The 23,804-nt window shown below is 49.9% G+C and overlaps 1 protein-coding gene across 1 annotated transcript; it reads right to left on the bottom strand.

Annotated features, from left to right (window-relative positions):
* Positions 1-93: 93 nt before the first annotated feature.
* Positions 94-22,274, bottom strand: NXF1 (nuclear RNA export factor 1). The gene is made up of 21 exons (XM_063317181.1): positions 22,056-22,274; positions 20,237-20,450; positions 18,647-18,788; positions 17,970-18,053; positions 17,289-17,393; positions 17,060-17,140; positions 12,598-12,667; positions 12,265-12,353; positions 10,929-11,036; positions 10,717-10,826; positions 8,387-8,423; positions 8,234-8,302; positions 7,982-8,037; positions 6,099-6,206; positions 5,324-5,382; positions 4,630-4,745; positions 3,265-3,307; positions 3,087-3,159; positions 2,148-2,330; positions 1,986-2,046; positions 94-877 (listed from the first exon to the last, which is right to left on the bottom strand). The coding sequence occupies exons 1-21, from the start codon at positions 22,084-22,086 to the stop codon at positions 839-841; spliced, it is 1,878 nt and encodes a 625-aa protein (XP_063173251.1). The 5' UTR covers positions 22,087-22,274; the 3' UTR covers positions 94-838.
* Between the last annotated feature and the right edge of the window lie 1,530 nt (positions 22,275-23,804).

The following is a 23,804-nucleotide window of genomic DNA, read 5'->3' as shown; positions in this document are numbered from 1 at the left end:
GAGATTTCATTTTGGAATGAGCAGGGTCAACATTCATGGAAAAGAGATCCAGTCCCTTGTATGCTTGAGAACACCATCTCACACACAAAAACCAACATTTTAATAATAACTTTACTAGGAAGTGTGTTTCCAAGAACCAGAAGGAAAATACAGGAGCTACAGCTTGCTGAATAGAACAGCCCCAAGCTTCCTCTCGCTTAAATGAAAAACAGCAATGAACGCTAAGAAAGAACGAGGCTCTGTCGGGGCGACATTTTAGAGACCCACCTAGGAGGAGGAAACTCAGACAGCTGTGCCCGCGGCTGAAAAGAAACACGGTGCGGCCAAGCGTCGGGGGGGGGGGGTTCCCTTTCCTCAGCTTGAAAGTTTAGAGTTCTCACAACAGCCACAAACTCCACAAGGTGTGTTTGGGACTGCTGGCCCCCCCTCAGTGTGTGCGAAACACAACTCCCGAGACAGCTGCCACTGGAAAAAGACAACACACCGGGGAAGAATATGCAAAAAGAAAAAAGTCTCCAAATGAAAAGGGGCAGCGGAAAGGAAGCAGGGACGTGTCTCTCTCTCTCTCCGGCCTCCGAATCTTCGCCTTTGTCCTCCAAGCCACCAGACTATCTTTGCATCTCCGACTACCGACGTCGCGGGGAACGGGCCGCGTCTTCTACGGCGCCCACCGCTGCTTCGACCTCTGCCCGGATGGCGAAAGGTACAGCCATGGCGTTCCTGATCGCAACAGGGCAGGAGTCTTAATTTACGTGGTGAAACTTTTATTTACAAAACAGGTATTTCAACGATAAAAAGGTAGCTTGATTCGTTTTGGTCAGGGCCAGGCAGCCGTTGCTCAGTGGATGAACGCCACTTCTGGGATCTTCTGCTCAGCCTGGGAGAAGCAGGAAAAAAAAAAGAGTGAGGAACCACATCTGCCGCCTTCTCTGCCTCTGGGTTGTCAGCAACCAGAGTTTTTATTGTATTTGTAGATTTATATTTTTATAACGTACCTTTTTAATTGATATTTAATTCTTACTGTTTCAATTTGTTTGTAAACTGCCCAGTCATTTTTGAGATGGGCGGTGGAAAAATACGATAAATAACTAAACAAACTTCCTCAATGTGTCTTTTTCTGGATGTCCTGCACTACAGGCAGTCCTCGACTTACGACCGTTCATTTAACGACCATTCGAAGTTTACGATGGTTGCAGCATCCTGGGGTCGAGTGATCGCCATTTGCAACCTTCCCAGCTGGCTTCCAACAAGCAAAGTCAATGGGGGAAGCCGGATTTGCTTAACAAGCACCTGATCCATGGCAAAAAGGTTGTAAAGTCAGTCATGACTCACTTAACTACCACCTCACCTAGTGACTGAGGTTCTGGTCCTGACTGTGATTGTAGGTTGAGGACTACCTGTACAGTACTCAGAATTTCTACCCACAGGCCAATTTTGTTTTTGAACTTGGATACAAGGGGCTGGGCTGCAAACACCCAGGTCCCCCATCCTTCCTGACTACACCACAGCCTCTCCTTACAAACACAAGGTCTTTGCAGGAGAAAGCAAAAATCAGGTGATGTAGCTGATTTAGCAACCCACCTTGAAACCCTAAAGGAAAGTCAACACACACACACACACACACACACAGCGGTTTCCTGAAGAGGGAAGACTTTTGCCTGACCGATCAGGCTCGGAAGGAAGGTACGCCCACCGGGATCTCTCACCAACCAGAACAGCACTTGAGCAAGCCTCATTCCTACATCTGCTTGAAGTCATCTCCGGTTTACAGTCCTCAAGGGCGGCAGGGCATGATTCCAGCAACGAAGGCCAAAACGGGACCACTGGGTTGGGCTGCAGCCCCAATCTGCCTCTGCCACATGCCCCAGCACAGGCTTGACTTACAATGCCCAGAATTCCATCTGAGAAGAACCAAGCCGGGGACTGCTCAAACTGAGGGCAAACTGGAGTAAGTTTGGGCTTCCTGGGGCAGGCAGGGCCCTCACCTTGAGCTGGGTGTAGGCGTGAGCTGCTTTTGCGTAGTTCCAATCGTTGTCCAAGAGGCACCTGGGGAGAGGGGTGGTGGTCCGTAAACGCCAGGAGGCTCCCTTGATGTCAATCAGCCACTGCCTTTGCCTCCCCACTTTCCCGCCCTCGCCCGGACTCACTTCTGAGACCACTCAAGGTTCATGCCCGACTGCAGGGAAAAGTTCTGCAACATCTCCTGCTGCTCGGCTGTCAGGGTGGGCACGGGGCTGGAAGAGGGCGTGGGCGCCGGCATGACGAACGCTTTGCGGATTTCTGTGTTGCTGGCCTTCCGGATGAACAGCTGGTCGTTCACGATGCTCAGCCTGCCGGAGAGAAGGGAAGAGCAGCTGGCTGAGGCTCCGCCGGGATCGCACAGACAGCAGTTTGGGGAGGAAGGGGGTCGACCCCCTTCTGTGTTGAAAGCATTTTTATCTCTCTTTTCTTCCGAGAGGTCAAGGTGGCTTCCCTGGGGATATCCATTTTATTCCCACAACACAACCCTGTGAGGTAGGCTGGGCTGAGAGAAAGTCAGTGGCCCACGGGCACCCGGGGAACGTTAATGAGTGCGGGGTGCGCTGAGGGTCTCCCAGCCTCAGTCCAGTAGCTTAACCACTACACCATGCTAGCTCTCACCCAATCACGCTGGGTGCTAACCCTATGCCCACAGAGAGGAATTCCAAAAAGCTACAGTTGGATCTCGCGTTCCCTTTTTTCTCTTGGCATGACTCTCTACATCTTGGGGCGACAGAAAAAAAAAAAAGAAAAAATAGCATGAGGAAAAGGCAGGCAGCTGTGAAGACGACACTGCTGAAGGTGGAGGCTGGTCAACACGGTCTTTTAAGAGCACTGACATTCTGCCTTCAGGAGCTGGCACGATTCCTTCAAGCAGGGCTGAGAGAGACCGCGATGGACTCAAACGGCTTCCCTGGCTAAGGGCAGATTTGAACTGGGGTCTCCCCGGTCCTAACCTGATCCCCACTGCTGCGGCAACCTGGTTCTCAAGTTCAGGGTGGCCCCTGATTGTCCTGTCGGTCTACCTTCTGACAGATCTGCCAGCCCTCTGAGGCAGCCCCCCTTACCCGCTGTGGCCCACAGGAACAGCAATGAACACACGGGTGAAGGCCCGCACCACGTCCCGACACCGGTTGTCCACTGGAGAGCGAAAGGAAACAGGGTGGAGGTTTCAAGAAGGTGCAACGCACTCTGAGGCCCAACCTCCCTGCGCTGCAGGACGTGGCCTTTCGACCACACACCCACCTTCCTTAAAGATTCCGTTGAGCGTAAAACATAACAGCGAATTCTGCAATGAGAAAGAAGCGTCATAAAGTGGGAGGGACCAGCAGGCGGCCGACACCCAGACCACCCACCCCACCTTTCTATGAAGATTCTAGGGCAGCCTTTCTCAACCTTTTGACCCTGGAGGAACCCCTGAAATATTTTTCAGGCGTTGGGGAACCCCTGCCCGTTCAGGCTCAAACATAGGCCAGAAGTTGCAAAATTACTGTATTTGTTTCATGGGTAGGCCTGTATATATGCATCAAGAGTGTTCTTAAAATAATTTTTTTAAATAAATCATGATCTCCCAGGGAACCCTTAGTGACCTCTAGGGTTCCACAGAACCCTAGTTGGGAAACCCTGTTCTAGACACTCCCTCTGAGATATGGATCGCCCCATCCTGTTAGGATTTAGAAAACCCGTTATAAATAGGCTGGTCCTACAGGCCTTGGAGATATGAGTGCAGTCCCTTCTTTAGTGGGAGTATTGGTCTGATTAAGTTCTAATGTTTCCTTGTGCACAGAGAAGGTATTACAAGTGTGTCAATACACGGGAGGGGCCTTTATTATTATTCATCAGAATTATTTATTCCTTTTGGTTTTAACCCTGTTTAGAGAAAATGTGAATTTAGATGGCTTGGGGTCAGCAAACAGCCGAAGGGGCACAGAAGCCCGGTACAATAAGTAATGAATTTGACAGAGCATAGAAAACCGTACATAGCAATAATACAATATAGTTATAATTGTACTAAAAAGGCTAAAATGAGAATTGTAGCCCAACCTCCCACCAAACCTCATCCTGGGAAAAGGCAAAGGCAGATCAGTTGCCTGTTGTTGCCCAGAAAAGCTGCAGAATGGATTACCTGATTCTCATCAGCCCAATATAAACAGGGTTATCTTACAATCACTTTTGCTTGAAGGAGGAGGACAAGAAAACTAGGACGGGGCAGTAACAACGAAGAATAGCTTCATCCGAGAAGCAGCAGGCTTGGGGGGAACAAGCTACACCTTCATTTGAGATTGACCACTTATCAACATCTGCACCAGTCCAGGAGTGCCACCACTGGAGAAAGAGCACTGTGTTGGGTGCCAATGGATCACACTGACAGAAACAGCTGATCTCCAAATATGGGTTAGTTAGCACTGGCGGGGTGCTCTTTTTAATATTGGAGCTCTGAACAGCTCAGTGTTTATATCCTCCCGCCCCACCTTTTCTGCAGAATTGGAATTTTCTGGCCACAGAATTCCAAGAATGTTAGAGCACCTTATCTGCGATGACCTTTGCTAGCTTATCCCTGCAGCTGCTGACCTCGCCCATCTCCTGACCTGGCCAGTGCCTTCTCCTCACCGTTTGCGCACAGACGTCCACCACAAAGGAATTCACGTCGTGCTGAGTCTTGGGCAGTTCGCTAAGGAAAGCTACGACGTTCAGCTTGGTGTGCTTGAGAAGTCTGAAGCGCATGGCTGGAGGGAGAGGAGAGAAGAGAAGGCAAGCAGGCTACTTGTTACGTTGACAAGGTCTTTCTACTAAAGCCCCCCTGAAGCCCAGGAGAGAACCAGGAGATACGAATGGCTTCCTGCATCAAAGGACTTATGAACAGAGACAAATGGCGCCCAGCAAGGACAGAGGGATGTGATCAAAAGATGATCTGATATCAAAAGGCTTTGGGATTCTTGGGATCCCAAGAATTTGGGATCTGTGAACTAGAAGGAAAAAGGGACTCTAACTCGGGGGCACTGTGCATACAACTCCTGTGCAGGAGAACTCAGGTCCCGCCCTGGTGCTCCAGGTGAGGGATGCAGGATCAGGTGATGGGAGAGGTCTCAGTCTGTGACCCTAAAGTGCAGGCTGGGCTTGAAAGAATGACGACTAAGAAAAGAGAAAGTCAAGGAATTTGAGCAGGGAAGGGAGGAAGGGAAGGGAGGAGGCACAGAAACGTTTCACGACTTTCAAAGAAAGGGTTTAGCCTTGCACAGAAAGTTCTTCCATGCTGGCCACGAAAGGCAATAACCCCAAGACCCTTTTATAACCCTTTGCTTACTAGGATCCTTCAGTCGCTTCACATTCCTGCTGTTTTTGAAGTATTCAGCTAAACTGTTCCTGCAGGCAAAAAAAAAAAAAAAAAAAGGACTTCAGTGCACATTTTAAAAAAATGAAAATGGGGGGGAAGGCCCCTCCCAGATCTTCACTACTGTAACAGGAGGCCTGTCCTGCTATGAGTCTCGTTGAAACTCCAGGCATATCAAGGCCGTCCTCTTAAATACACTTGAGGTTTTAAACGCCTGCCTGCAGACTGACCAGAAGAGGCCTTCTCTTGAATCACTCCCGCGTTGACTGAAACCCCAATTTTTTAAACTCAACAATGCATTTAAACAGAGAAACTCAGGTTTAAAGCCACTGCAGTTTTGACACATTTGACCCTCTTACCCTAAAGAACTTTCAAGAAAAGGAACTTTTTACTGCAGCATTTTTTAAAAAGTTGAGATATGGGAGTACCCTGCCCTTCAAACAATTTTCTGACTGGGTTCGCACAACACACCGCCTTCTTACTAAACGCAAGCTGCTTTCCAGGTGTGTCAAATATACTGAATTTTAAACAGTGAGTGGGTTTGTATCACGAATCACAAAAGAAAAGGATCCAGATTCAAATAAATCCAGCTTAGCAGGTGCAGGTGCTGGTTCTTGGAACTGACCTGGTCCAACGTATTGGGCGAACGCAGCCACGGAGTTTTAAGGATCTTTTCTTACACCCCATCACACGCAAGCTGAAAAACATGCTCAACTCCCAAGCCAAGTGATGAAATCCCAAAACAGACCTGTAAGGGTGGTTCACAGAAAACGGGATGCTCATGGAACAGCAGGCTCCCTCGTGATATGCATCCAGCAGGCCTTGCCGGTCCCCAGAGTCATATATGGCATAATATCTGGAGGGAAATGGACAAGCCACACAGCATGAAACACTGGTCCTTTCCCTTTATTTATTTATCTGCCAAATTTATACAGCTGCCCATCTCATGGGAAGTAACTCTGGGCAGTGCACAATAATCAGATAAAAACAGTAAAGATGTCCTAACAGTCAGGAATCACGCTGAGACGAGGAATAGGTCTCTAGTGCTTTATTACTGCTACATAAGACAGAAAATCCTAACAAACTGAAGAAGCGTGGGAAAACCCAGACAGATAAACCCCAAAGGTTAAGGCGGGTCTGATCTGTGTCTCTTTGAATGGCTGCTCAACTCCTCCCTACTGCGCCTGCGTTTTCCCCCCTGGATAGAGGCCCCCTCCTGCTCCCCATCAGTACTCATGACAAAAGACAAGCATTAAAATAGCATTTTCATAAACAAGCGTTAAAATTGCATTGCCTTTGCCTTGTGCTATAAAGTACCTCAGAATTTGAAGTCCCCAAATCCAGCTCCCCTCCCCTCTGCAAGAACACCATTCTCCTGTCCACCACTCTATCCACCATAGCCCCCTTATTGATTGTGGTGCCATCTCCGCTTGGATTTTATATTTATTATTCTATTTATATTTTTAGACCGTAACTCAGGCTGACATGTTGTCATTATTGTATTGTAAACCGCCCAGAGTCCCCCGTTGGGGGAGATGGGCAGTGATGTAAATTTAAATTTAAATATTTATGGATTAAGGATATTATTTATGATTTTATTGATTTTTAAGCTGTTTTATTGTGAACCGCCCAGAGTCCCCCGTATGTGGGAGACAGGTGGTGATAAAAATATGATAAATAAAAATAAAATAAATAATAATAATAATACGGTAAGCAGGAAGTGCGTCAACAGAAGTGGTTTACAGAGCAAGACCCCGCAGAACTTTTAGGCTAGCTACCCAGCAATGCAAGCCATTAGCCACCATGGTTCAAGGGGGAGAGGAAGAAAGTGGCTCTCCATCCCTTCTATGGGGTGGAGAAGGGCTCAGCACAGCAACAACACAGGTATGAACTCAGCTGTAAAGGCAACAGAAAGGACGTCATCAGGTAGCCCGGCCGATAGTGAAGCTTCAGTGAGGCTGAGATGGACCGCTCGGAACAGGGGCATTGATTATTAAAGGCGCCGGATAAAAAAGGTGGAGAACTTGCACGCTCTCAGCAGTCTAAACACCCCCAAAAGGGAAACTGCAATACTGGAAGTCCTCGCTTAACAACCAGAATTGGGACTGGAATTTCAGTTGCTAAGCGAAGCTGTCATTAAGCAAATCCAAACCAATTCTACAACCTTTTGTGCAGCGGTCATTAAGCGAATCACGTGGTTCCTCACTGATTTTGCTTGCCAGAAGCCAGCTGGGAAGGTCGAAAATGGCAATCACATGATCAAGGGATGCTGCGATGGTCATAAATGTGAACTGGATGCCAAGCGCCCAAATCATGATCATGTGACTACGGGGACACTGCGACGGTTTTAAGTGTAAGGACCGGTCATAAGTTGTTTTTTTTCAGCACCATTGTACGTCTGAACTGCCGCTAAATGAACAGTTGTTAAGCGAGGATTACCTGTACTTAATGCTGGAAAGTATAACTTGACTTAAAATAGTGCCTTTTAAAAAGAAAACTGTAAAGACCAGGATTGTCTTACTGGTCTAGCATTCCAAAACCTCTGTGCGCCCCCTGCACTGAGGTTCTTCCATTAGCTGCACTAGCCTTTGTGTTGTTACCACGGTTAATTATTAGCAGACTGATACTCACTGTTGTAAAAACTGTACGATCAGCATTTTCAAGCCTTCGGAGGCAAAATAACTGCCCTGTGTGAAGAGAGTCAAGGAGAACGGTTGTTACCATCTTTCCTTCTACCACCTTCCAAGCATTTATTTGAAGCAGAAGGATCTCCAAGGTGGCAGCCGGTGCCAAGACTGCTGGCTGCTCTCAGCAGACTTTCATGTGGTCTGTATCAGGTCCCCCCACCCCTTTCCACCTGCCCCCCCCCAACCACTGCTGCACCTTGCAAGGAGGCAAAGCGGTAGGAGCTTCAACATCAAAGGAGATCGGTGGGGGGAGCTCGTGGCCATCCTGTGGATGCAAAGGAGATGAGCGTGGCCAAACACGCACGGCGAAACCCAGGACCCGCCGGCCCGCTCAGCTTTGACAACTCACCAGCCTCAGCAGCTTGGGGAACCGTTCTCGGACGGCGCTGTCAGAAACAGAACAGGAGTGAGTGCACCGCAGCATCTCCCAATGGTACAGCCCACCCCCTCTGCCTGCCTGCCTGAGTGGCCCCTATCTTCCACCATCCCCCTGCCCAGCAAGCCCATTTTATCCCCCTCGTGAATGGCTTCCCCACTTTAGCATTTCCTTTTTCCCCCCAGCATGGTGGAGAAGGGCAATGTGAGAAAAAAAGGAGGCCTTTTCGCTGCTCTTCAGCGGATGGAAGTTAAACTTCACCCACCTGGTGTTTAAATTACAAACCAGCTAGACCCCGTAAGCAGGATACCTTGGAATCACTGGAATGGGAAGCTGGCTTGGGCCTTCTGTTAAGAGCGTGGAGAAACCTCTCAAAGAGCTCAGAAATGGTGGCGTCGCTCACCAGGATCTTTAAATGAAAAGGCTCTTAAAGGGACTGCTACTTTCTAGGTTTCTCGAGAAGCCCAAGGAATTTACACGCGCAAGCGCTTTAAAACAAGAGCCGTAGGATGTGGGGCGTGCGCAAGTTTGCACGTGGGCTCAGTCTCTGGGGGCATGCAGTAAAAGAGCAAGTCAAAGGGTGTGCAAACGAACTGCACCGCTTAAGTAATTGTTCAAATAATTCTGCAACTGTTAAAGCTACCCCGGGTGGCAGTTCAGTACAGGAATCTGATGCACGACCCCCTTAAGGAGACAACCTGGCATCAGCTTTCTTTTAATTCGCCAAACGCTTCTGCCTTTAAGAGACGTTGGTCTGGCTCATTATGACAATTGCATGGAAGGTGGGTGACAGTTGGCTTGATGCTAGTAGACAGCATGCCATGGCCCTGGACTCCCAAAATGCAAGCCTCAGTAGAGCACCCTGTAAAATGGGCCCTTTCCTCCTGTGGTAGCTTTACACATGCAGACAGGCAGGAGACACAGAAGTGCTCTTTTTTAAAAAGGAGGCTGCATTGCTGAAAGATTCCCTCGCCACTTACCTGAGTGTGTACTCACCTGGGTGGCTCGTTTATAGCAGAAGCGCTGCTCAGAGGCCCGAGGGTGGGGAGGGGGGGGAGGGAGGGGAATGGCCAAGGTCTCCCACTGGTCCTGCAGATGCCAGGGGCAACTTCCTGGCCCCCACCTCGGGCGTTCCTGCATCGAGGCCCAAATCTCACGAATGCCCATGGAAGACAGGGGTGGGTTGAGAAGCAAGGGGAACGCAAGAGACTGAAAGGGGGGGGCTCAGAAGCCCCTCCACTCCGATGCACAGCCTCATCCATCCTCAAGCCCCTCGGGCATCCCCCTGCCCCCTGCAGAGGTCCCGGCGAGACGCCTTCCTGCCATGCCAACGTGCCCTGAAGCCTTCTCCCACAGGGAGGAAAAGAAGCCACGTGCTCGCCGCCGGCTTCGCCATTTCAGCTCAGAGGCAGTAGAAATGCCACGCACTCCGCTGACGGCGCTGGAAACAGCAGCGGGGCCGTCCGAGAGCGGCTTGCCAAGAACAAGAGCGTGAGCGAGGTCCCTGGGCCTTGTCCGCCATCTTCCACACTGGGAGGGCTTGTTTTGGCCGCCATCTGGCTGTGCCTGTCTTAGGTTGTTCCTTCCACCGAGGAATCGTACCCGTCATTGGCTAACCAGCCGTCTGCATGGGCCAAGCCTCTACCAGGGAAGCCTCGTGATTCGGCAGGTCGGGTTTCACGCCAAAGTAAACGCAGGAGGCGCTTGTGCGGGATACGCTAAATCCGGCACTCCGTCGGACGGAGGAAGGTGCGGAACGGCGGGCCTGGGCTGGGCGAGCCACGGAGGGAGCCAGGAGAGGATGAAAGAGGCTGTGCGCTCGGAAGTCTCGGGGCCCAGAAGTCAAGAGGGCAAGGGGGACAGGAGGCGGGCGAGGAGAGAGCCAGGGCGGAAACAGCCATGTTTTACCAGAACGTTGGCGGGGGGAGGGGGAGGAGGGGGGGCATGTGGGTAGTCACTCAGAAAAGCAAACTTTAACCACTTTGTAACGTCCACAAGGGAAGGGCCAGGAGAGAACCCGCCAGGCAGTGCTCCAATCTAGCTGCAACAGAACCATGGTCAGAAAGCATAACAAATCAGGCTCTGAGAAGGCAGAAGGGCCCTCCAGGAGAGTTACAATGGCCGGGGAAGATGGCCTTCCTGGGATCAGGTCCTCAACCAGGCGCTAGCAGCCAAGAGAAGGGCTCTGAGTAGAACCAGGGCATTTTCATCCCATCACAGTCTGCTTTGTTTGCTGCAGAGACGGGGCCACCTGCAGGGGACATCTCCTAGTTAGCCAAGGCAGGCCCACGGGTGCAGCTCACCTGATGTAAGAGGACTGGTCCCGGAAGTTGTCACACAGGGGGTTGCTGTCCAGCCAGAGTTCGTCCAGCTTCAGGCCTTTCACCTTGTCCAGCTCGTATTCCGTCTTCAGCTGCAGGGAGTGTCAAGAGGGAAGGAGAGAACACGGGGTCAGGGAGGGAGGGGGTCTGCCAAACGCGGGCCCAGGCTGAGCCGGAGGAGAGCCTGGGATTACCTGGTTACAAGACAAATTGAGGATCTTCAGGTGGGGAGCTTTCTGCTGCAGCTCTATCATGTCTTCAAGCCGATAGAGCTTGTTGTCACTCAAATCAAGGGAAAGGAGCTGGAAAGATTAAGAAAGAAAAAATAAAACCAGGAACCAGATGAAAGGGAGGGTTCTGTGTCAGGCCAGCTGTAGCCCAGGAACCCCAAAACCGTGACATTCAGAAGCAGGAGCACGTCACACAGAAACCCAGAAGCTACGCGGGCTCCGAACTCAGGAGAATAAGAGGAAAAATGGGATTGCGACATTTATCAGAAAGCAAAACATTCTTGAATTAGATCCCATACCTCGACGTGGAAGACTGAGGCGCCTCTAGCAGCATTCACGAAGCCAGCAAGCCAAATGAGGCTCCTTTTTACCCACCCGCCTCTATTACAGTATTCTCAGTGGATAAGTAAGTTATTGGAAAAGAGAATGCCAAAAGAGGCCAAACTCTGTTGCGTGGAAAGGCACAGACATGACACCCACACAATCTTGGCCACGAAGGAACAGAATGGATGCCTTGATTAGGCGGCACAACAAAGCTGAGATGGGTAGCTTAAAATGGGCACCATTCTACTTCCTGCTGGGACGAAATAAGTGCAAAGAAGCGGGAGGTGGGGGCTTACTTTTTTGAAAAAAATGCAAAATAAAGGGCCACCGGGCCAGCTGATAACCACAGAATCCAGCAGCTTTGAATTGCTGCAAAGCAGTCCTGGCTGCCGTTGTTAGGTGAGGTAACTTCCCGCCGGCTTCCCACAGTCAAGTCAGTGGGGAAGCTGGCAAGAAGTCGCAAGTCCCACGTAGCGTGCAAACAGCCCAGAAAGTAGGCAAGTGGCTGCTGCTGGGTGTAGAAGAACGCGACAGGGTGCAGAAAGGTGCAATGGAGGCACGGCAAGGGCCAGAGAGGGTGTCTGCCTTGGCCCAACCCACCTCACAGGGGTGCTGTTCTGGGGAAAGTAGCAGAAGGAGCACTGTGTATGCCACCTTGAGTTGTACCAAATAAAGGCAGGATATTAAATAAGTAAATAAGGATTGATGCCTCAAGAAGTACTCCTTTATAGCTACGTCAGTTTTTTAAAAAAAAGGATGCTTTCCACTGGAAACACTGGAACAGGTGCCTAGGAAGCTGCTGATTTTTGGGATCAGCAACAAGGCCACAGTCATTTTTCCCAAATGATGTCCATTTGACGAGCTACAGTTCTCCAGTGGGCCTCACATCTGTTTGAGCCCACAGCGGACACTTTGGAAGATCCACCACCTGTGTGCCCCAAGCCAAGGAGAGGACAGAGGATGGGAAATGGCTGACCTCGGGGATGTTCTCCTGGATGATCTGCAGCACAGCTAACATGCAGCTTCGGCGGCTCAACACTATGTCGATATTTTGGGCTATCAGATCTGGGGGAACAAAAGAGGATTGATTTCACTTGCTAAGAGCAAGCTTCCTGGCCCGGTCACTTCCCCTTTCCCCCGAGAATGCAATCCAAGTGATGCAGCCTTTGTGAGAAAGAACCGGGAGAATTAAGTCTGCTCGCTCAGATTTGTGCGCGTGTTTGTAGGGGGGGAGAGGGCGGTGCTGGTTTTAAATTAAGGACAAATTCTGCCCTGTCACTGGATGGAAAGATAGGGGAGCGTGACTTACCAGGATCTGTGTGAATATTTTTCAGATCCAAAGCTTGCTGGGAGCCGTCATATCTTTTACTCATACATTGCTGAAAACAGAAACGATCGTCATATTCCCTTTCCCATGCCCAAAGACAAGAAGCCAAATCCCATCTGAGCTTTGAGGGTCAAATGGGTCAGATGTGAGCAAAACAATGACATGAAACTTATTTTGCCTAAAGGCACCCCCCCTGCTCTTCAGCAAAGGATCGTTACCTTGTCGTGGTGCTGGAGCTTGAGCACCTCAATGATGCCATGAGCTAAACCGTGAAGGGCCACCCAAGACGGGAAGGTCGTGACAGAGAGGTCAGACTAAATGCGATCCCCGGGGAAGGTGATGGCAACCCACCCCAGTATTCTTGCCGTGAAAACTCAATGGATCAGTACAACCAGAGAGATGTCGGTATACCATCGGAAGATGAGAGCCCCAGGTCGGAAGATGGCCAAAATGCTACTGGGGAGGAACAGAGGATGAGCTCAACTAGCCCCAGACGTGATGACGCAGCTAGCTCAAAGCCGAAAGGACGGCTAGCGGCCGACGGTGCTGGTGGTAAACGGCGAATCCGATGTTCTAAGGATCAACACACCATTGGAACCTGGAATGTAAGATCTATGAGCCAGGGCAAATTGGATGTGGTTATTGGTGAGATGTCAAGGTTAAAGATAGACATTCTGGGCGTCAGTGAACTGAAATGGACTGGAATGGGCCACTTCACATCAAATGACCACCAGATCTACTACTGTGGACAAGAGGACCGCAAAAGAAATGGAGTAGCCTTCATAATTAATAGTAAAGTGACTAAAGCAGTGCTTGGATACAATCCAAAAAATGATAGAATGATCTCAACTCGAATTCAGGGCAAGCCATCTAACATCACAGTGATCCAAATATACGCCCCAACCACAAATGCTGAAGAAGCTGAAGTAGAGCAGTTCTATGAGGATCTGCAGCACCTACTGGACAACACGCCTAAAAGAGATGTTATTTTCATCACAAGAGACTGGAATGCTAAGGTGGGCAGTCAAATGACACCTGGAATCACAGGTAAGCATGGCCTGGGAGAACAAAATGAAGCAGGACATAGGCTGATAGAATTTTGCCAAGACAACTCACTCTGCATAACAAACACTCTCTTCCAACAACCTTTATACATGGACTTCACCAGATGGACAACACCGAAATCAGATTGATTACATCCTTTGCAGCCAAAGGTGGCGGACATCTATACAGTCGGTAAAAACAAGGCCTGGAGCTGACTGTAGTTCAGATCACGAACTTCTTATCACACAATTTAGGATCAGACTAAAGAGATTAGGGAAGACCCACAGATAAGCTAGATATGAGCTCACCAATATTCCTAAGGAATATGCAGTGGAGGTGAAGAATAGATTTAAGGGACTGGACTTAGTAGATAGGGTCCCGGAAGAACTACGGACAGAAGTTCGCAACATTGTTCAGGAGGCGGCAACAAAATACATCCCAAAGAAAGAGAAAACCAAGAAGGCAAAATGGCTGTCTGCTGAGACACTAGAAGTAGCCCAAGAAAGAAGGAAAGCAAAAGGCAACAGTGATAGGGGGAGATATGCCCAATGAAATGCAAAATTCCAGAGGTTAGCCAGAAGAGATAAGGAATTATTTTTAAACAAGCAATGCGCGGAAGTGGAAGAAGACAATAGAATAGGAAGGACAAGAGACCTCTTCCAGAAAATTAGAAACATCGGAGGTAAATTCCAGGCCAAAATGGGTATGATCAAAAACAAAGATGGCAAGGACCTAACAGAAGAAGAAGAGATCAAAAAAAGGTGGCAAGAATATACAGAAGACCTGTATAGGAAGGATAACAATATTGGGGATAGCTTTGACGGTGTGGTCAGTGAGTTAGAGCCAGACATCCCGAAGACTGAGGTTGAATGGGCCTTAAGAAGCATTGCTAATAACAAGGCAGCATGAGATGACGGTATCCCAGCTGAACTGTTCAAAATCTTGCAAGATGCTGCTGTCAAGGTAATGCATGCTATATGCCAGCAAATTTGGAAAACACAACAATGGCCATCAGACTGGAAAAAATCAACTTATATCCCCATACCAAAAAAGGGGAACACTAAAGAATGTTCAAACTATCGAACAGTGGCACTCATTTCACATGCCAGTAAGGTAATGCTCAAGATCCTGCAAGGTAGACTTCAGCAATTCATGGAGTGAGAATTGCCAGGTGTACAAGCCGGGTTTAGAAAAGGCAGAGGAACTAGGGACCAAATTGCCAATATCTGCTGGATAATGGAAAAAGCCAGGGAGTTTCAGAAAAACATCTATTTCTGTTTTATTGACTATTCTAAAGCCTTTGACTGTGTGGACCATAACAAATCGTGGCAAGTTCTTAGCGGTATGGGGATACCAAGTCATCTTGTCTGCCTCCTGAAGAATCTGTATAACGACCAAGTAGCAACAGTAAGAACAGACCACGGAACAACGGACTGGTTTAAGATTGGGAAAGGAGTACGGCAGGGCTGTATACTCTCACCCTACCTATTCAACTTGTACGCAGAACACATCATGCGACATGCTGGGCTTGAGGAATCCAAGGCTGGAGTTAAAATCGCTGGAAGAAACATTAACAATCTCAGATATGCAGATGATACCACTTTGATGGCTGAAAGTGAAGAGGAACTGAGGAGCCTTATGATGAAGGTGAAAGAAGAAAGTGCAAAAGCTGGCTTGCAGCTAAACCTCAAAAAAACCAAGATTATGGCAACCAGCTTGATTGATAACTGGCAAATAGAGGGAGAAAATGTAGAAGCAGTGAAAGACTTTGTATTTCTAGGTGCGAAGATGACTGCAGATGCTGACTGCAGTCAGGAAATCAGAAGATGCTTAATCCTTGGGAGAAGAGCAATGACAAATCTCGATAAAATAGTTAAGAGCAGAGACATCACACGGACAACAAAGGTCCGCATAGTTAAAGCAATGGTGTTCCCCGTAGTAACAGATGGCTGTGAGAGCTGGACCATAAGGAAGGCTGAGAGAAGGAAGATAGATGCTTTTGAACTGTGGTGTTGGAGGAAAATTCTGAGGGTGTCTTGGACTGCAAGAAGATCAAACCAGTCCATCCTCCAGGAAATAAAGCCAGACTGCTCACTTGAGGGAATGATATTAAAGGCAAAACTGAAATACTTTGGCCACCTAATGAGAAGACAGGACAGCCTGGAGAAGATGCTGATGCTGGGGAGAGCGAAAGGCAAAAGGAAGAGGGGCCGACCAAGGGCAGGGTGGATGGACGATATTCTAGAGGGGACGGACTCGTCCCTGGGGGAGTTGGGGGTGTTGACGACCGACAGGAAGATCTGGCGTGGGCTGGTCCATGAAGTCACGAAGAGTCGGAAGTGACTAAACAAATAAACAACACCCCCCTGCTAATTACAGGTAGTCCTCACTTAATGACTGTTCATTTAACGACAGTCCGAAGTTACGACAGCCCTGGAAAAAGGGCTTTACAGCCTGTAGTTGCACTTATAACCGTCGCACCACCCCCGTGGTCATGTGACTGCAGCCGGCTCCCATTTACGACCAGCTGCAACGTCCTGCGGTCATGTGATGATGATTTGTGACCCTTTTTGCTGGCTTCCGGCAAAGAAACATCCACTGGGGAAGCTGGATTCACTTGACGACCATCATAAAGAGGGTCGTAAAATCAGGTCCGGTCACATGGCAACTGTTAGCCACCGCACCGCCTAACAACCATTTTTCTGGTCCTGATTGTGATCATTAAGTGAGGGCTACCTGCAGTCTCTTTCCTCTCTGCCACTTCTCGCAGCAACCGCTGAAATATATGACACCATCACCTATCAGACCACACCCATCTGATGGTGCCTCCTTTGACCGGCCCCCCTTCTCCTAAGTCTAAAACCGAGCTGGCTCCAAGCTTTCCAGGCTTCCTGGGTTGTGATGCCAGACACTGGCAAACAAATGTTCTGCCCCCCTTCTTCTTCTGCACCTCCACCTGTCGAAGTGCTGTCCTTTCAGGCCAGCCAGAGGCTGGGAGGAGTCAGGAGAGAACCCGCTATTTCCATCTCCCAAGCCAAGGGAAAAAGAGGACCGAAGCAAAACAGAACGGACAGGTGTTCCCGGCTGAGAGAGAGAAATGTACTCCTGCCTGAGAGAAGAGGCCCCTGGTAGCCCAGGGTTTCTCAACCTTGGCAACTTTAAGATGGGGGGACCTCAACTCCCAGAATTCTGGGAGTTTAAAAAAGTCAATATGCTGGCCAGGGGATTCTGGGAGTTGAGGTCCCCCCGTCTTAAAGTTGCCAAGGTTGAGAAACCCTGTTCTAGCTTCCTCGGACTGACGACTCAAGAGAAAAGTAATGGACCCGTCCTGTATCTAGGGCTCTATGGCAGGCTAGCCCGAAGAGGACAGGAAGACTGTGCCCATGTTTCAGCAGTTTACCTTCAGCTGCTCAATCTCTTCTGGTTTCAGCTCGTGCTGGACACTTGGAGGTGGATTGCAGGTGTTTATGAGGATCGCCACCTGAAACAAAGCGGAGTCTGAGCTAGCAGAGAAAGCGCACGGAAGGGCCAGCTGACCACCGGTGGGCTGATTCAGGTAGAGGGCTTAAACCGGGCTGGCCTACCCCAGGGCAAGCCCCCCAGCACCCTCCAGGCAGGGGCGAGCAAACCTTGTAGTTATCCGGAGCAGTAATTTTCCGGGACACCTGCCTAAGGGCGTTGGCCACAGAAGCGTCCTCTACGTAGAACACGACCCGGTTATTCACACTGTGGAACTTAGGAAGAAGGAAAACACCACCTTGGGATGAAGCAGCTCTTTCCCACTTCTTTACAATTAAAACAAAGCTAGCATTCGTGACGATGGAAAATTAACACACAACCTCAGGTACAGCCAAGGGAAGGTTCCAACAAACAGGTTTAGGGCCTATTAAATGCCACCACCGCCAAAATTTTCCTCCTGGTTTCAGAAGCACCAGAAAGTATCCACCTTCCATCACAATTTCTTCTCACTAATAGAGGTTGTCCTCGTTTAGCGACCACAAGTGGGACCGGCAACTCGGCCTTTAAGCAAAGCAGTTGCTAAGGGAAACCGTGACGGTGCTTATGATCTTACTTCAGCTTTCCTTTGCTTGACGGATCTGTGAAGGCTGTAAATACAAGGACTGGTTGTAGAGTTACTTTTTCGTCACCGTCGTAGCTTCGAACGGTCGCTAAACGAGGATTACCTGTAGGCGAGCATTTCTAAAACCTCTAGTATCTAGTGAGCGATCCTACTTGAAGGATCCTTTCTGTAGTGGGCATCCAACTGCCTCCCACACAGTAGCTTCAAGGGGCAGGCGGGCCTCTCTTACCTCCACAGGACTGAAGGGAACGCTGCAGAGTTCTTGTATGGAATTAATCAGCCAGCTCTTTTCGTATTTTCTTCCGTAGGGAATCTGACAAGGAAGCACATGAACTAGTGCTTAAGACCAGCATTTCTAAGGCACAGTTTAGCAGCAGATTATCTCTCTCTCATCCACGGCTGCCTAAGGCAACAGCTGTCCAAGCCACTAATGCCAAAACTGCCCTGAGGGTTCTGCAGCCTGGCAGACAGGAAAAAGCTGTCATCAAAGCTTTTTATCTTCCTTTGGTGACCGATGATTGGCAGCTTCCTTCGCTGCCTACTCACTTCAAAAAAAAAAAAAACCACACACACACACACAGCATTTTGTTTGTGCTGCCCCTCTGTCCCAACTTTTCATTCGAGGCATTTCTCGCCGTGTTTTTAACCCCAAATCCTCCAGAATAGTGGGCGACCACCCGCAATAAGAAAAACCGCAAGCCTGCGGGGAGAACTAAGACCCAATGGAAGAGGGCCAGGGAAGAAAGGAAAAAGCCAGGCCAGAAACTAGCCCTTTCCTGAAAAAATCTGAAATGGCTCAGCCAAGAGTGGAGGAGCATCTCGGGCAAAACAGATTTCCTCCAACAGACGACGGTCTTTCTGAACGCCCAACTGCTGCTTTCAGACCTCTCCTGCTGTGCGGCTCACCGTAATCCTGAACCAAGTCTTCCTGGATAGCAGAGTCTTGTGAACAGCACGTTCTCCGATATTCAGATTCCGTCTCACTGTGGCACCCATAGTGCTCAGGCCCCCTCGCTCTGGCCGGTGTGGACGGGGCCCGTAAGGAGTACTAGGGGGCAAACAAACAGCTTTTACTACAGGCTGGGGAGACACAATTGAATCAGGATGCTGCAAACGCCCAGGAGGAATTTCGGATTGGTGGGAATCTCACAGCCAATATGGAAATCCTCCCACTTTACTGGACTGTTGCAAAGGTTAGGCTGCACTAAATTTTATTTTATTCCCTTACAAATCTTAGGGGAGCAATTCAATTTTTTAAGGCACAACGGCACCTTGATAAACTAGGCCACTAGGAACACTAGCACCTTTTTATTTCTAAATCACGAACATGTTCCAATTATTAGCTTTGTAACTGCTGCCTGTTAACTCCGTGGTTCTTTGCCTAATTACTATGGTAGCAAATGAATCAGATGACGCCAATGCCCCATCTTCATAGAAGCAAGCCCCAGAATTTCTCCCCAGAGCAATGGACTGAATCTGGTTTGGCAGGAAAGGCTGACTTTTTCCCAGAGCCCTACTTTCCGTGTTTTTTTTTCTTATTAGTGTGTAGGATGCTCTATAAACCAACACGTTAAACCTAAACAGGTCACAGGTATTCACCCTTGGATGAAGTCCATTTATTACTTTTAAACAGGAATTCACCCACAGCTTTCCAAAAAGATAATTTGCAAAACTACTCTTTAGGAAGTGCTTGGGGGGAGCCTTACAAAAACTGACAAAAACATCAAAGAATCTTGTTCTTACCCAACCATGAACCACACACTTCTTGAAAAATACACTTTTTCCAAATCACTGCCTTTATCTTAAATGAGTACAGACAGATTAACTAATCTAAATTATATGTCTGTTTCACAGGGGGCAATACAACACCAGTTCTCTTCAACAATTTTTTTTTAAAATGAGATTCTTTGCTAGAAAATGCTTCTATTTCAGGTGCCGCTGATGGCTGCATTTCAGCTCTTCCAACCTACAACACCTGTCAACTTGTTGTAAAGGTGTTGTACAACAACTTCCATCATGCTCAACAGCAGTCGTGTGAGACGTGAGGAGTCTGGGAGCTGAAGCTCCTTTAAAGAACAAACACCTGCCCTAATGGCCCTAACATCTTGCTGTTCCAAGCGGTTATATTAAAGAAAGGGGGTGGGAAAAGGTTACCATCAAAGGGGTCCATGGCACAAAACGATTAAGAAGCCCTGTTCTGGCAGATCCTAAACCAAACAGAGGGTTAGACTAGATGTGCTAATGTCTCCTCCTGGCAACAAGATTAAACAAAAAACAAAAAAAACTTAAGTCTTTACACACAAGTACTTTTTGTGCACCAGAACCTCCTGCATTATATAGCTCTTTCTTTATTCTGACTTGCAGCCAACATTTCTGGTATCTCCAGCTGTCCTGGCTGTGCCCTGCGTGGATCAGGAGGATCACCAAAGCCAAACAACGAAGATTTTTCGTACAACTGGCTGCGTTCCCAACCACCCAACAGAATGCATTTCTCACTAGCGAGTTCGGAGCGCTTCGTGAGCGTCACTCATGAGAACGTCCCCGTCGTCGTCATCAAGCCGGCTACGAGGACTGGGGCCAGCGCTGTTCCAGTTCCGTTGGTGGTGGTTCACCTCGCTGTACATCTTCCCTCGGAAGGGGCCACGGCCTTTTCTCCTCCTCCCGGAGAAGCCCCTGCTGCCGCCTCCGCCGCCCACGCGATCGTCATGTTCTGAACAAGGAGAACAGATGGAAGCGTCAGTGGGCTGTCCAAACCCCTTTCAATCGCACAAAGCGCCACAGACTAAGTTGGTAGAGCAGCGTTTCTCAACCGGGGGCAACTTGACCGTAGGTGGACTTCAACTCCCAGAATTCCCCAGCCAGCAAGTTGCTACGGTTGAGAAACCCTGATTTAAAGAAGTGAAGGCGCCAGAAGAGGCTAGGGATCAGCTGGTCGACACGCACAAGGGCAAGTCTTCTTAAAACGCTCCACCACATCCAATAATACTTCCTCAAGTCGCTGTTATGCAGAGAAACGAAAGTCCTGTTCAACCTCAGCGGCAAAGCCGTCTCCATTTTCCCCATTCCACCCACTTTCACTTCTTCTCCCCCAGATTTGCCTTCTAGCCCCACTGGCGCTTCCCTTCCAATTGTGCCCATGCAGATCTTGACAACGCTTCTTTCCTTCTTTATCACTTTATCGGCCAAAGCCAGCCCCCGCCCGTCTCCATCACCACTTCATCTTTTTGTACAAAAAGGTGTTTCCGCCCCCCTCCCCTACAGACAGCAAAACTGCGCCTACGCGAGGCTTCCCCATCCAACCTGGTCATTCCCCAGCAATAAGGCTCGGGGACCCCAGGAGCTGCCATCTAAGGCATTTAGAAATGCCGAAAAGGCCGATACGGGTAATTTTTTTTTATACTGCCCATCTCCCTTTTGCGGGGAGATGGGCAGTAATAGAAATGTGAATGATAGATAGATAGGTAGATAGATCAGACTGACAACTTCCTACTGCGCACACCCCAGCGCACAACTCTTGGTCTGAACATCCACCAGACCCCCCAAAGCGGGGATCCTCTCCCACCCCGTTCCCCAGAATCTCTTTGCTCTCCGGAACAGCTTCTTCCCCTTCCTCAGGCAGGCACCCTCTTCTGAAAGGACTAAAACTTCCCAAACCGTCAGTTCCCCCGGCGTACTCTTATTCCCCCCGGCCACCCGCTGATCAGGACCCGCTCTGTGCAAACTTTTCCTCCCCAAAGCCCCCCCTTGCAGGGGGAGGCCCCTCCTGGAAGCCCCAGTGCCCAGCCCAGTCTGTCCCCTTCCCCAAATTCCGCCCCGTCACCCCCAAAGGCCGCCCCAATTCCCAAAACCCTTCGGGGGGGGGAGCGCTTTCCATGAAACACCAGCCCTCAACACACCCCTCTCGCCGCAGCCCACTCCTCACGGGCCCCCCCTTCTCCCCTCGCCCCACAACGCCCTCTGTCGTTAGGTCGACACCCCGCTCCTCCTCCAGAGGCTCCAAGCGGCATGCACAAAGGCTCCCATTCTTTCCTTCGCACAACAACCCTGCAAGGCAGGCTGGGCCGAGAGAGAGAGAGAGGAGAACCCAAATGGAGCCTCTGGGGGAGGGGGCGGTGTCGACCGGGCCGCCCCACTCTCCGTCCAGCGCCGTCCCCACCAGACCCCCCCCGGTTTCCCAGGCAACGACCCCCGCTTCCCTGAGGTACCGCTCCTTCCCGAGGGTCCCCCGCCACGACGACCCGCTGAGGTAGGCCGGGCTGCGGGAGGGCGGCCAGCCGCGCGGCGCCCCGGGAACGGACCCCCTGCTTCCCCTCACCGCTGTATCCGCCTTTCCCGCCGTCGGCCATCGAGGGCGACCCGCCGTCGGGGGCCTCCGAGAACGACTCCCTGGCGCGCGCGCCCGAGCGGAAGGCTGGAGAGGTCGCGACGCCGCCTCGGAAGAGACTCCCCGGCCGCGACGCCGCCCGCGCTCGGCTTTCTCCTCCTCCCTCAGCGAGTCGCCATCGGCCGGAGGAGGCGTCGCGTCGCGCCCCGCACCCAACGGCCCACTGCGCATGCCCGGCGGCCACCGCGCAAACGCCGCTCCGCCTTCCGGGGGGCGTCGCCATTCGGGAGAAAGACCGCGCAGGCGCAGTCCTCTCCTCTCGCCTTCCTCTGCAACCATAGACTTCGGTGGAGAGGTGACGCTGGAATCGCAGTTTCAGAGTCGCCCCGCTTTCCCTCTCGGAAAATTTCAAACGCTTGCAGAGTCTGCCGCGGTTGGCCCTGAACTGGGGCAGAATGCGGCCTCCAAGTAGTCCAGAGTGATGCTTTGCCAGGCACGCGTTTGCCCAAGTTTGCCTGGGTTTATGAAAGTCGGAGGACTTTGTTTTCCCTTCTCCCACCCCTTTTAAGGAATACAGGTAGTCCTCGCTTAACCACCACAACGGAGACCAGAATTTCAGTAGCTAAGCAAAGTAGTCATTAAGCATATCTGACCTGAGTTTATGACCTTTTGGGGGGCAGTTGTTAAGTGAACCATGTGCTTGTTAAGCAAATCACACAATTCCCCATTGATTTTGCTTGCCAGAAGCCAGCCAAGGAGGTAAAAAAATGGAGATCACATGACCACAGGATGCTGAGATGGTCATAAACGCGAACCAGTTGTCAAGCACCGAAATCGTGATCACGTGACCACGGGGACACTGCAACGGTCCTATAAGGGTGAGGACCGGTTGCAAGTCAGCTTTTTCGGCACCATCTTCACAAACCCAATGGTTATTAAGTGAGGACTACCTGTATTTTGTGGAACAGGGTTTTCTAGGGTTATAATGGACTGCCTGATTACAGTCTAACTGCAGAGTGCTCCAAGATCCTCCAAGAAATGAAATGCCTTTAAACGCAGGGTTTACCGAAGGTCAGGCCCTGTAGACCAATTATAAAACATTTCATTCGGGTTTTTTTTTCCAAGAGAAAATGTCACTGTACTTGGGAAAGTTCAAAGGTCAATGCGTCAAGCCAGTAAGGAAGCATTGGCGAGCTATCCAAACATTTTAGCATAAGTTGTATCATACGTACATCAGTGAAGCCTGACTTTTGATATATCCTGTATGTTAATGAATTAAGCGGCTTACAGATATAGCCCACCTTTTCTCTAGGGCAGTGTCCTTATTATTGTATATACTGGGAAATCATCTAGACTCAGCAGCCTTTATCCCAAAAGCCATCCTCTTGCAACGGAGGCTGGACTCTTTCAGAGGCACCCTGTGAGCACCTTGGGGTGGGGTGGGGAGGGGAGCACTTGAACCCAGATCTCCCTCTTCAATAGCCTTCTTGCTACTTGGTTTGCAGACATCCAGCAACCTTATTTCACTTCTGCCAGGGAGGCACTGGAAGATACTCATGGATCCTACCTCCACAATATGCCCCTCTGACCAAACATCCAAAGCTTTGCAGGGGCATCTGACATGTTCCTTCTCAAACACAGGAGCCATGTGCCTTGCTTTAAAGCCGGTGTTGCCGGCTGGGGAATTCTGGAGTTGAAGTGCACACATCTTGAAGTTGCTGAGGTTGAAAAACATTGCTT

Source organism: Candoia aspera, chromosome 17 (assembly GCF_035149785.1).
Source record: "Candoia aspera isolate rCanAsp1 chromosome 17, rCanAsp1.hap2, whole genome shotgun sequence".
Classification (NCBI taxonomy): domain Eukaryota; kingdom Metazoa; phylum Chordata; class Lepidosauria; order Squamata; family Boidae; genus Candoia; species Candoia aspera.
Note: the sequence above shows the minus strand (reverse complement) of the source record. Positions and strands in the feature narration are given on the sequence as shown.